This window comes from Pan troglodytes, chromosome X (assembly GCF_028858775.2).
Source record: "Pan troglodytes isolate AG18354 chromosome X, NHGRI_mPanTro3-v2.0_pri, whole genome shotgun sequence".
In the NCBI taxonomy this organism is placed as follows: Eukaryota; Metazoa; Chordata; class Mammalia; order Primates; family Hominidae; genus Pan; species Pan troglodytes.
In genome coordinates, this window is record NC_072421.2 from 61,920,174 (window position 1) to 61,933,913 (window position 13,740).

A 13,740-nucleotide genomic window follows, 5' to 3' on the forward strand; every position below is an offset into this window, starting at 1 on the left:
TTTAGAAACATGTTGTCAAAGTGTCCAGAGAGTTTTATTACTATCTTTTCATTTTTAATTTCTAGTTGTTTTACATTGTGGTCATAATGCACAGTCTGTAATGATTACACTTACTTTCGATTTGTTGAGGCTTGTTTTAGGGCCAGGATATGGTCTTTTTTTCTTTGTATATGCTCTATCTGAGCTTGAATATCTATGCTGCTGCTGAGTGTAGTACTCAATATATGTCAATTAGATTGTGTTGGGTGACTGTATTTTTCACTTCTATATTCTTTAAGAGACAGGGTCTCTGTCACTCAGCCTGGAAGGCACTGGTATGATCACAGTTCACTGCAGCCTCAAACTCCTGGACTCATGTGATCCTCCCACCTCAGCCGCCCAACTAGCTGGAACTACAGGCATGTGCCACCATACCCAGCAAATTTTGTTACTTTTTGTAGACAGGGTCTTGCTATATTGCCCAGACTGGTCTCAAACTCCTGGCTCCTGGCCACAGACAATCCTTTTGCCTTGACCTCTCAAAGTGCTGGGATCACAGGTGTGAGCCAGCATGCCTGGCCTTTCAGTTCTATATTCTTGATGATTTTCTACCTAATAGTTTTATAAGCTGGTGAGAGGTGAATGTTGGAGTCCCCAAATATAATTGTGGGTTTCTCTCTCTCATTTCACTAGTTTTTCTTTTATGTATTTTGAGATTCTGGTTTGTACACATTTAAGATTATTATGCCACTCTGATAGAGTGATCCTATAATCATTATGTTATATCCCTCTAATAACTTTTTTGCTCTAAAGTATATTTTATTAGATATTAATATAGGCAATGTTTTCCCACTCTTAATTTTGATCTACCTATGTTGTTAAATTTGAAATGATTTCTATGCATCTGTCTTTTGATTGGTGTATTTAGACCATATACATTTAAGGTAGTTGTTGGTATTTTAGCACTTAAGTCAGACATTTTAGTATTTGTTTTCTATTTATTTCCTTTGGTTCTTGTTCTCAATGTCCTGTGCGTTACTTGAACATTTGAAGGATTTCATTTAGATTTATTTATAGTGCTTCTGAATATATGTCTTTGTATAGTTTTGTAGTGGCTACTCAGGGTATTAAAACATATCTGTGTGACTTAGCCTCTGAGTATTAACGATTTACCACTCTGTGAAGTGTGGAAACCTTACATCCATTTAGGTCCCTTTATTTATTCACTTTTAAAATGCCATTGTCTTGCATACCAGATGGTGTTACAATTTAATAATCAAGTTTGATCTATAAAACTTAGGAGAATAAGTCATTGTACATACCCATATTTCTTCTCTATTGTTCCTCTTCTTTCCTGATACTTTATTTTTTCTTCTTTCATTATTTCCTTTCTGTTTGAAGAATTTCATTTAGCCAATCTCTAAGAGTAGGTCTGCAAGCAACAAATTCTTTTAGTTTTCCTTCAACTGAGGATATCTTTATTTCCCATTTATTCCTGAAAGACAGTTTAACTGATAATGCAATTTGAAGCTGATAGTTTTTTGTTTGTTTCCTGTCAGCAGTTAAAAACTTTTGTCCCATTTTTTTTTTTTCTGGCTTTCAGTTCCACATGAGAAATCCATTTTCATTTGATATTCTCCTGTCAATAATACATCATCTTTCTCTGGGTGTTTTCAATAATTTTCTTTCTTTTTAGTTGTCAGAAGTTTAATTATCGTGTATCCTGGTGTGAGTCTTTTGGTGGTTTGCTCCCTTTAGGGTTTGCTCAGCTTCTTGAATCTATAGGTTTGTATCTTTCACTAAATTTGGAAATTTTTCGGCCATTATTTCTTCAAAGACTCTTTCAGCCCTGCTCTCTTCCTCCTTTCTTGAACTCCAAATATATGAATGGTTTTTAAATTTAAATTTAATTATTTTTTGATTACACAAGACCCTGATGCTTGATTTTTTTTTTTTGTTTTCTCCTTTTATAAGACTGGGTAAATTCCATTTATATATCCTCAAGTTCACTGATTCTCTTATCTGTTATCTTATCTGTTATCACCATTCTACTAGGAGCTCATCCAGTGAGTTTTTTGTTTCTCTTCTGTTATTGTTACTGGTGGAGGAGATCCAAGTTATCCCAAGTTACCAGTGGCATATTCGAATGGGTCTGCAGCAACTTCAGTCTTCCTCAGTAGAAAGAATTTGACTGAGGGGGCATAAAGCAGAAGCAGAGACCAAGGCAAGTTTCAGAGCAGGAGTGGAAGTTTATTTAAGAAGCTTTAGAACAGTAAGGAAAAAAAGGAAAGGAAAGAAGGAAAGTACAACTTAGAAGAGAGCCAAGTTGGTGACTTGAGCAACCAAGTGCACAGCTTGACCTCTTGACTTGGGGCTTTATATGCTGGCATACTTCCAGGATTTTATTGGGAAGCTGCTGATCAGTTTTAGGTGTTTTCTAGCTATTAGGAGAGTGCCTTTCCCTGGCACCGGCTGTGAACAATTATTACTTTAGAGAAACTGTTAACCACTTGACCATCAGCTGAAGGTCACCCAACACTCCTGGTGTGTGTGGGGGGGAGCCCTGTCCTGCCCTGCTCATACCTGATTAGTTACCTACTGTAACATTATTGCATCTTTCACTTGTACTATTTCCATTTCATTTGGTTCTTTTTTTTTTTTTTTTTTGAGTCAAGGCCTCACTCTGTCACCCAGGCTGGAGTGTAGTGGTGCGATCACAGCTCACTGTAGCCTCAACCTCCTCAGCTCAAGTGATCCTCCCACCACAGCTTCCCGAGTAGCTAGGACTACAGGCTCACACCAACATGCCCAGTTAATTTTTGTATTTTCTGTAGAGAAGGGGGGTTTCACCATGTTGCCCAGGCTGGTCTCAAACTCCTGGGCTCAAGCAATCAGGGGACCATGCCCCACTTTCATTTGGTTCTCTTTTTTTTTTCTTTTGATGGAGTCTCGTTCTGTCACCCAGGCTGGAGAGCACTGGCATGATCTTGGGTCACTGCAACATCTGCCTCTTGGGTTCAAGCAAATCTCCTGTCTCAGCCTCCTGAGTAGCTGGGACTACAGGCGCACACCACCACACCCGGCTAATTTTTGTACTTTTAGTAGAGATGGGGTTTCACCAAATTGGTCAGGCTGGTCTCTAACTCCTGACCTCAGGTGATCCACCTACCTTGGCCTCCCAAAGTGCTGAGATTACAGGTGTGAGCCACCGTGCCCATCCTCATTTGGTTCTGTTTAAAAATAACTTTTATTTCTTTGCTGAAATTTTCCATTTTTTCATTTGTTTCAAAGGATTTTTTATTCCTTTTTGAATCTTTTTATGATGGCAGTTTTAAAATCCTAGTAATTCCAACATCTGATTTATCTCAGTGTTAACGTTACTCGATTGTCTTTTCTTACTTAAATTGTGAGTTTTCTATTATATCCTGGACATTTTGTCTATTCTGTTAGGAGTCTCTATTTAAACTTTCTATTTTAGCAGGCAGTCATCTTGTCTAGCCGTAGCATGCAGATCCTCTCCTACTTTTGTCAGCTATCATTCCAGGGAAGTTGTTTTTGAAAGCTTTTTGGTGCTGTTTTGGTCTGATTGGTTTGTCTGTTGCCACTGGGGTTCCTCCTGTTTTCTGCTTGTGCTGCCTGAGGGGAGCAGAAATGGTTTCCCTAGGCCTGTTGCCCAATGTCTCTCAGTTGGGCATAGAACTTTCAGACTTGCAGTGACAAAGAGGCTTCCCTGCCTAGTCCCTTGTTTTGACAGGGTCCGCATCTGGCTGTGGAGATGAAGTGGTCGTCCTGGGATAAGCACTTGTGGCAGGGCCTCTTTTGCTGATGTCTCCTGGTTGCCCATGTCTCTGAGTAGGAAAGGGTAGAGATGGAGAGCCCTTCGCCTGGCTGCTTATTGTTAGTGGGGAATGCGGGAGTTCTTGATGTCTTGATTAATCTCCCTTGATGATGCTGTCAGGCTCACCTCTTGTTGGAGGGAATCCTGCTTGATCTAGGGGAAGAATAAGCCTACCTGGGCTGCCTTCTTTTGTTAGGCTGGGGGTCAAGAAATACCCAGCCTGGACTGCCACCTTGTTGGGTGACAGGACATAAAACATCTTGCTGCTGTGTTGTTACTCCAGCCCTGGGATCCCAAAACAGCTCTCCTTCATACCACCTTTCAGAGTTCTCCTTTGGTTGCCACTTATGTTATTTCCAGGCCTTATGGTTGTACTTAGTGGGAAGGAATAGTGAGAAATGAATCTACACTGTCTTGTCTGGACTGGAAGTCCAATCAATCAATAGGGTTTTAGAGTATGAAATTCTCAAGATAGACAATATTTTAGTCAGTCTTGTGTTTCAGTAGCCTACATACTAGCTTGGTGACTTTGAACAGGACTTCAGTTATTTCATCCACACAACATATATTTAAAGCTCCCAGCCCAAGACCTGGCACAGATGAACCACTCAATAGGTATTCAGTCTTTTCCTAGAAATCACCTAGTTCAAACCACCTGTCTTAAATATAAGGTAACAGAGGCCTAGAGAAACAAGGTAGCTTTTCAATTGTGCTGTGCCTTGCGTATATACCCAAGTAGCATTTTCCTCCCAAAGGCCAAAAGCATACTCCATTAATTCTTGATTTTGTTCCTTACTTCTATATGTAGTTCTAGTTCAGTTGGACAGGATTTGAAGATTGAAACTAATAATACCAATTTATATTTGAAAAGTACTTCCAAATTTCCAAAATTGCAATTTCCCTTGGTTGTCACAATCACAGCATGAGACTGGCAGGGTAGAGATTATTCCTGTTTTGCAAATAAGGAAGCACAGTAAGTCAGGGGGCTGACTAATCCAGAAGTGCTTTCTCATTTAGGGGCTTCCTTTGACACCCTCTCTCCTGTGAAACTAGGCCTTTACTGAATGACAGGAGGCTGTGAACATAGTTGATTTCAGAGTGCCCAGCTTGCCACACCCTCAGCCACAGCTAACACAGTGCATTACCTTGGGACTGCAGAGTGAATAAATTCCAAGATCAGGCTTATGTTCTGTACAAAGTACCATGAAAATTTAGAGCTCAAATTACCCTTAGGGTTTGATATGGTTTGGATCTGCGTTCTCACCCAAATCTCATGTTCAATTGTAATCCCCGGTGTTGGAGGTGGGGATCCTTCATTAATGGTTTAGCATCATCCACTTGGTGTTGTTCTCCTGATAGTGAGTTCTTGTGAGATCTGGTTGTTTAAAAGTGTGTAGCACCTCCCTCTTCACTCTCCTGCTCCTGCTCCAGCCATGTGAGATGCCTCACTCCCACTTTGCCTTATGCCCTGATTGTAAGTTTTCCCGAGGCCTCCTCAGAAGCCAAGCAGATGCCAGCACCATGCTTCCTGGACAGCCTGCGGAACTGTGAGCCAATTAAACCTCTTTTCTTGATAAATTACTCACTCTCAGGTATTTCTTTATAGCAATGGGAGAAAGGACTAATACAGAGTTTGTTGGTTAAAAAAAAATCCTACCAGAATAGATGAAATTGCCCATCTGTATAGGTCACCTCAGGGAAGGCGGTTACCTCAAATTAGAAAGCAGGTTGCTGAATTCTAACCAATGAAAATAGGGTATAGCTCAGAAAGGCAAGATTGAAATTTGATATAGAAGAAGGCTGTAGCGTGTTTAACAATAGGAGGGTGGTTGAATAAACTATAGCTCATATAGTGAGATACTATGTGGCCATTAAAATAGCAAAATAAACCTATATTTATAGAAATGGAAAGATGTTCAAAATTGAGACTATTACATAAGAGTGAACAGTACAGTCCTATTTTGTTCTCTGCATGTAGATTTCTCCCTGCATAGAAAAATTATGATGTCTTCTTTTTTGGTTCTCGATATTTTAAAAACATTCTATAATGAACAAAGATTTATTGGTTAATTTAGCATAATATATTATATTATAATCTGACTGTCTAAAGACAATATGTCAAGAGTAGGAAGGGGCTGAATAGAGTTGAAAAAAGAAGCATAAGAGTGAGAACTTGTCAGCGTAATCAGCAGCATCAGGGCTGAAAGTAGGAGGAGGCTGACTAATGCATTTTGACTGTTTTTATGTGCCAGGGACTTTACCAGGTAGTACTTTACATGTTAGCTCTGTTAACTTGCACAACGACTGTGTGTGGTAGGTACAATTATCATTCCCATTTTATAGATAAGACGTCTAAGGCTGAGAGAGAGAAAATGACTTGCCCAAAACCACTGGGCCAGTGAATGGCAGAGCCAGGACTAGAACGCAGGTCTCTCTGTGTTCTACCCACTAGAGGCCCAGATCACATAGTCCCCAGAGAGGGAAGCTCTTTTGAGGCCTGGAGGAAATAACCCCCAAGTTCATGAGTGAGAATTCTTGCTGGGAGAGGGGGCAGTGGGGGCAGGAGAGAAGGCCCTGAAAGAGGATGAAGAGCTTGGTCTGTAAACAGGTCTGTCCCCAATGTGAATGAACAAACTGGTATACTGTCAGCGCTCTTTTGTGAGTTAAGTTGGTGTCAGTCTTGCCCTCACAGCTGGTCACTGACAGTGCTCTTCAGAACCAGGTGCCCTGATACCTTTCTTGTCTTATTTTAACATCAACAGAGAGTATTTTAACCTACCTGCAGATCCTGTCTTTGTAAGGTGGTTCATCTGTTGAGGCTAGGTCAGCGTACCATTTTTGGAGGTATGCCATCTTTTCTTTTATTTGTAGCTAATACACAGTAACCTCACACATGCAAAAGACTGAAGGTTTTTAATTTTGGATAAAAAACATGGTATCATCCAAACATTTGCAAATTGTAACACAACTGCAGTAGAGGGTCAATGATCTCTGTGGCACTGGACAAAACTGGCAGTGAACATTGTCACTGGGTCACACATCCATACCGCAGTGGTGTAACAGGCTCAAGAAAACACATGACAGGGAATTAAAGTCAATCATTCACACTGTTGTACCTTGGCAAGTTCAGACTTGAGCTGCTGTGACAGTGTCAGTCTGTAAACCTGGAGCTAATAAAAAGTCAGGTTCTCAAAGAACCTATATGGTTCAATTCTGAATTATACATCAGTTGCATGATCTTCATGCAGGTATGTGGCTGACATTAACATATTACAGATAACACTGGTCATATACTTGAATCTTACTTTTAAAGCTGCCTGATAATATATCCCAGAGAAAAGGCCAATTGCTTCACTTTGGTTTGTATCTCTGGCTTGGCATGTCCCAAAGTACTCATTAAACTTAGCTAGACAATATCAAAGTAAGAGGCTTAGCACTAAAAGAGTTTCTAATTTCTGGGACAAATCTTCTTCATCTGAATGCCCAAATAACCTATGAGACCAGATGCTACTAAAGTTCTAGTAAACACACACACATACACACATACACACACATACAAAGACACACACACACACACACACACACACACAAATAGCTATACTATGAGTAATATTCCAAAAGGACTGAACTTGTTAGCTGTTCCTAAGCCAGAGGCATTGTCAAACTATAATATACAACATGCTCTGCTTCAGAAACAGAATATGTGCTCTGCATTCTCATTGGCATTCACAAAATGAAGACACCACCCTGTCTGCAAATGCAAGTGAAGTGGAGACTTGGCGGCACTTTATGTGAACTGGTATGGCCAAATGCATGTGAATTGGGACCAGAGGACATGGGTCTTTGAACACTGATTATCTATGACTTTGGTGTATGTTTCTCACCTGACAGGTGAGAAATCCAGTGTTGCTTCAGCAAAAGAAGCAAAAGAGAGATAAGGACTGATCTGCCTCAGGGATATATTAAGGGGAGAGAATACCACCCGTCATCCTTCACTCTCTAAAAGAAGAGAAAACCCAGGACTACATATCACAACAGAGAAAAATGTTGACAAAGAAAATACACAACTTACAGCATTCTTAAGGAAACAGTTTCTACCAGTGTAAAAGCCTTAAAAAAGAAAATATATTAGTCCCAGTACCACTTGGAAAAGACTTTTGGACCTTATTGTGAACAATTTAATCTCAAGGAGCACATGAAATTTTAAACAACCGGAATGCTGGTAATCATGGATAGGTATATACTTTTTTTGTTGAACTGGCCAGGTATATTTCTGTATTACTCTCTTCCTCCGACCCTTCCCACCTCCTTCTCCACAACTGGGATTCTGTAAAGGCTGGTGTAGAGCCCTCTAAAAAGTTAAGAGTACAAAGCCATGAAAATGGTTGAAGGGTTAATAAAGCTTTGGAAGAGAAAAAAGCTTTTAGGTTACCCCCAATGCTTTAAAAAGCACCAAGAGACAGGACACCAGACTTAATATGGAAGCCACTGGTTTCACACATGCCAACTTCCAAGCATATTTTTGTTCAGCTCCTGCAAGACCCATGGGTCTAAATGAGACAGCTGCTTTTTTATTTTTGCTTTTTTGTAATACGTTCTTTATTATTATTATTATTATTATTTAAGTTTTAGGGTACATGTGCACAACGTGCAGGTTTGTTACATATGTATATATATGCCATGTTGGTGTGCTGCACCCATTAACTTGTCATTTAACATTAGGTATATCTACTAATGCTATCCCTCCCCCTTCCCGACCCCACAACAGGCCCCGGTGTGTGATGTTCCCCTTCCTGTGTCCATGTGTTCTCATTGTTCAATTTCGAACTATGAGTGAGAACATGTGATGTTTGGTTTTTTGTCCTTGCAATAGTTTACTGAGAATGATGGTTTCCAGCTTCCTCCATGTCCCTACAAAGGACATGAACTCATCATTTTTTATGGCTGCATAGTATTCCATGGTGTATATGTGCCACATTTTCTTAATCCAGTCTATCATTGTTGGACATTTGGCTTGGTTCCAAGTCTTTGCTATTGTGAATAGTGCCATGATAAACATACGTGTGCATGGAGACAGCTGCTTTCAAAGCACACTTCTCTTTTGTGAAAACAGTCACAAATCGCAGAGAATGTAACATGCTTTTACTTGCATTGACATGTAAAGGAGACATGGGCTGCCAAGACTGGTGACAATACTAGTACTTCCTATTTAAGGGGAAGGCAAAGACTGTCAGTATCACAGCCAGGGAATCAGAGAAGACATGTTTTATAGGGCTTGAAAAGTAAGTTTTTTGTTTTTGTTTTTTGCTTTGGAAAAGTTTCTATGCCACCACCAAATACTTTGAAATCACAACTGCTTTTAAAAGGACAAGAAAACAAGAGTCCGTTATGACCTCACATCTTTCCATTTGTCTGTTTTTGCCTGACAGCTCAACCATTTCTTCACAGTATATTTAAAAAAAAAAAAAAGGAATAACATGTAAGGCTTAAGCCTTGTCTTTCTATTTGTTTTTAAATGTGTACATAAAAAGGCAGGTTTAGATTTGGCACTTAGAATAAAGCAACCAGATTTGGTTGGAATCATATCTGTCTGTATCATACAAAGAATTCTCAGAGTGAGACGCCTAAAGGTGGGGTAAAGATTTGGTTTAGATATCACTAAATCATACACATTGGAAATTAATAAAGTGAGAATTATCTTCCTAGGTATAAACCAATCTGGACTACAGTAAACCCCTTTTGAGAAGGATATTTTAACATAAAGGTAATTTACATTACCCTACACAATTGTTTAGAAAAAGGACACTTAATGAAATACTCTCATAGAAAGATTTCCCAATAGTATATCAAAGCCTAATTACCATCAAGAAGAGTTGGGTGTTTAATAAAAGCCAGTATGTAACAAAGAACTGACATGATCATCTTTAGTTATTAAACTTCTCTTTCTACCAAATTAAGACCAAGCTTAAATAGTTACCAATTAGGTTTGAAAAGCACCTCTTAAAAAGACTTGGATTCCTTTTGGCTGGAAGTGTTCTGAGAAAGGTCTCACTTCCAGTGAAGTGTGAGGGGTATCTTAGACAAAAGGTGTTTCATGCATGTTGGCAGGCAATGACAACTGACTTGCTGGTAATTGAACATAATTTCTAAGGGTACTTTCCAAAGATACACATGTCTAATATATGCACCATAAGCTTTAGATTCTTGTAGTTAGTTCTATATAGAGTTTCAGGTTTTCTTTCATAAAGCAAACCTTATTCGTGAATTTATTCTTTAAAACGTCAAACTGTTAGCTGTTATTTGTTACTTAAAATTGTTTTATTTATTACTGTGATAAATCTGTCATTCCATAAACTAAGTAAATAATTAATGAATTTTTAAAACGGTGGCCACAGTAGAATCTGAGCATGGTCACAAGCACAGGAACAGAGCCTGCCTCATGCATAGAAAAGATAAGCAGTAGCCCCAGGCCTGTGAAACTTGTGTAGAAAGTAGGCAGAGGTCAGATTAGTGGATGACAGTGGCAGGTGGTTAAATGCCTTCCTATTTAAGTAGAGTAGTCACATGAGAATGGAATTTCTGCTTGGGGAACTGGAAAGGTAGGACAGTGGGTGAAGGGAGTCACATTTCTTTCACAGGATAGGTGCTATATCAGAGTATGAAGTGAAAGCCATTAATAGATCATCTTTTCTAGTATTCCTGGCAACTTGCCTTAAAGAGTCTCCTCACTATTGCTGGGCTCCTACCTATAGATAGCTAATCTGCTTTTAATAGTGTGTAAATACCTGGATTCCATCTTTTTCTTCTCTCAGATTTTTAAATTCAACTGTAAAACTAAAAGGTGTTTGGTGTTGAGAATAAATAGTTGATTTTCATGCAGTTTATTTTTTAAGTTCTGTATATTTTATACGTAAGCAATAATGTAGCATGTTGGGGAATAAAAATATCAAAGACCAAACAAATTGACCTCACAGATTTTGAGACTGAGATTGATCCCATGGCCTTAGATAATTAACAAAATAATCCAGTCTTTTAAAAATGTTGTTTTCGCTTTTGGAAATACCAGGGTTGTGGTTTACTACTTCTTAGTTTAGAATTATATTGAAAAGACCTTCCTTTCACTATTGACTAATTTTGTTTTTGATCTAAGACATAAGATTAGGTACTGTGTACTGTCCCTGTACAGACCTTTAGGAATAAATCAAGACTCTTTAGTTTTTTATAGAATTTGCAAAAACTACTACGTCTTGCCATTTACCTTTTTACTTTCAGCTTCCCTGAAAACTAAACACACTCTATCCAGAACATCACGCTAGTTAATAAACTGCAAAATACAGATTGAGATATGGGAGAAAGATCTGGGAGCAAGATCCAGAATGGCTCACTGGAGGCAGATTGGTACCATCATCCTTTTTGGCAACTTCCTTCACAAAGCCAGGAGTAGATGTAGCCTCCAGATTAAAATGGTGTGCACAAACCCCATTTTTTTCCCCAAAAGAAGTCAAATGACAACTGGCAACATCTGATAATTTAGGTTATATAAAGCAAGGACTAAAGCATGGAAAGAGGAGGACCAGAGAGATTAAAAAAAAAGGAAATCGTCTTGATGCTTTAAAATTATAAGATCAAGGCAGCTATCAAGAATATGTAAGTAAAATATGGCCCTTATTTATTAATGGGAAAGACCCAAATAAATTAGGAGTTATTCAAAAACAAAAAATTTACCAAGAGGAAGTAAATAGAAAAATGACTCCTGCTTACATATAAAAAAAGACAACCAAAATGATTTAGAGTTCTTCCACTAAAGAGGATGTTTTGGGTCTACAGTTTACAGCTAGAGATAAGAAATCAAGGAGCTATCCTGGCACTCCTCTCCTATATTTAAATTAAACCCTTAAAAGGCACCTCTTTCTTTCAAAGGAAAGCACCTAATGAGGTAATCCTTTAGAGATTTCTATGTGCACAACTGGATGTGATAATCAAGGGATGCCTCTTTAAGTCATCTAATGTTTTAGCTTAAGCCAAATATAGAGTATTTGGAACAGATTTTGGGTGAAGACCTGGATTCTGTTGGCATTAAGAGTTCTGGAATTGCTGAGAATATACAGAGCATGACCCAAACTGACTGAGGCCTATCCTACTCTCAGTATGTGGAAGTAGCAAAATCATGACTGAATATCCAATAGGACAGATGAAAAACCCATCAAGTGTATCAACCCCTAGGAGAAAAACTGGTGTTTAAATAAAAATACATCCTTTTCCCCAGAAGTATCTGGATCTGCTTATCAGAATGGACTTTTTTCAAAACTGTACATTAGCACAAGGTGATAAACCTACTAGATTTAAAAGTAGTGCCAATTGTGTCTAAAAAATCTACAAACCTCATGTGATATCTAGATAAGCAAAACCACTTGTCTTCATAAAAAGAAGACCTAAAAAGGGTCCTATTTTGCACAAACCCAGATGGGCACACAGACCATGTCTCAGTCTGAGTCTGAAGCACTGAGATTTTCAGTTACTTCCTGAACTGATGCAATTAATGTTACTAATTCAAACCCCATTAATTTGAAATTTATAATTTTAGACTGTAGTGGATTCAAGTTTACCTATGGGCTATCTATGAAAAAAGGAATTGGCTAAGTATTATAACAAGACCTAGCTGGGGTGTGGGTTGGGGAAAGCAAGTGTTGTAACTTAAGAAAACTTTCCTTACATGTTTCAAACCACCAAGCACCCATGCACTCATGCTAACAATTAAGCATCATTTTGATTTCCTTCTCAGGAAAATATTGTATGTCTCCATTGGCAATAATGTTAGCTAACATCCCATGACTAAGCATACCTGAAAGTAAAATTTTCTTTTAATTTATTCTGCAATTCACAGTTACCTGCTGTATACCATCTCTCCATACCCTCAAAAGGGTCATTATTGACCATTGTGACAATATTTCCACTTCACTTTCACATTACAGCAGTGAGGATAGAAAATAGGGCAGGTCGATCATTAAGGAAAACAGACAGTAGAACCAGCTTAATATGTGTCTCAGCTGAGAGGCAACATTTCTACAGTTAAATCCCATTTTAGAACAATAACATATTATTTCTCTTGCCTACACTCTGTACTGCTTAATATGAACATATTGGTCACTTAATCAGTAAAGTAATTCCCTTCCAGACTTAAGTGGGGAGAGGGGTGCCCTGGCTTCACCCACTTAAACCAATTGGAAAAGCAGCATAGCCCTCTCTGGGACAAGAATCATTGTAGCTGCTGTAGGTATACCTAGCATGGAAGATGAGTAACTAACTCACTGATGCTTGGAGTAGTCTGCCTCCTTGGTGCTGGCCTTGGAGATGCCTGTGTCCCCCAAGATGCCCATGTCCCCAGAGAAACCCCTGGCCTCAGAAATACCCAAGTTTCCAGAGATGCCAGTGGCCTCAGAGATGTCCATGGCCCCACAGATTCCTAAGTCTTCGGAGAAGCCCGTAGCCTCAAAGGTGCTCATGTCTCCAGAGATGCCCATGGCCTCAGAGATGCCTGTCCCTCCAGAGATGCCCACATCCCCAGAGATATTTATGGCCCTAAGGCTGCCCACAATCTCACAACAGTTATGGTGGAGGTCTGCACACTGGCTTTTTACTTGATCCATCTGAGCTCGGAGGCCTCCTTCCCTGGATAGGGTGCCATTCTCCATCAGGGTATTCAGGTCTCCATTGATACCCATAAAGCCAAGAGGATTGGTCAAAGGACTTCCCAGATGCTGGGATAATATGTTTCCTAATTGAGAGCAGGTACAGATCTCTTCTGGTGGCTCATCACGGACTTTTAGTTTCTGCCTCAGGAGCAAGAAAGGGTTGAGAAGAATTAGAAACAGGAGAAAAACTAGGCAAACATTACCTTGATCTGCAGAGATCCTATTGCTGTC

General features: G+C 39.2%; 2 protein-coding genes across 3 annotated transcripts in view; one reads left to right on the plus strand and one right to left on the minus strand.

The window, feature by feature from the left end:
• Positions 1 to 13,740, plus strand: part of LOC107971125 (uncharacterized) — a 178,804-nt gene that overhangs the window by 48,958 nt on the left and 116,106 nt on the right. The gene's annotated exons all lie outside the window — the stretch shown is intronic.
• The window catches only part of MTMR8 (myotubularin related protein 8), a 129,724-nt gene continuing 122,700 nt past the window's right edge, over positions 6,717 to 13,740 (minus strand). For both annotated transcript variants that reach the window (XM_521093.5, XM_063804943.1), the window contains one exon: positions 6,717 to 13,647. In XM_521093.5, coding sequence (XP_521093.2) covers positions 13,123 to 13,647 — 525 coding nt within the window. In that variant the 3' untranslated portion in view covers positions 6,717 to 13,122. The remainder of the gene's footprint in view (positions 13,648 to 13,740) is intronic.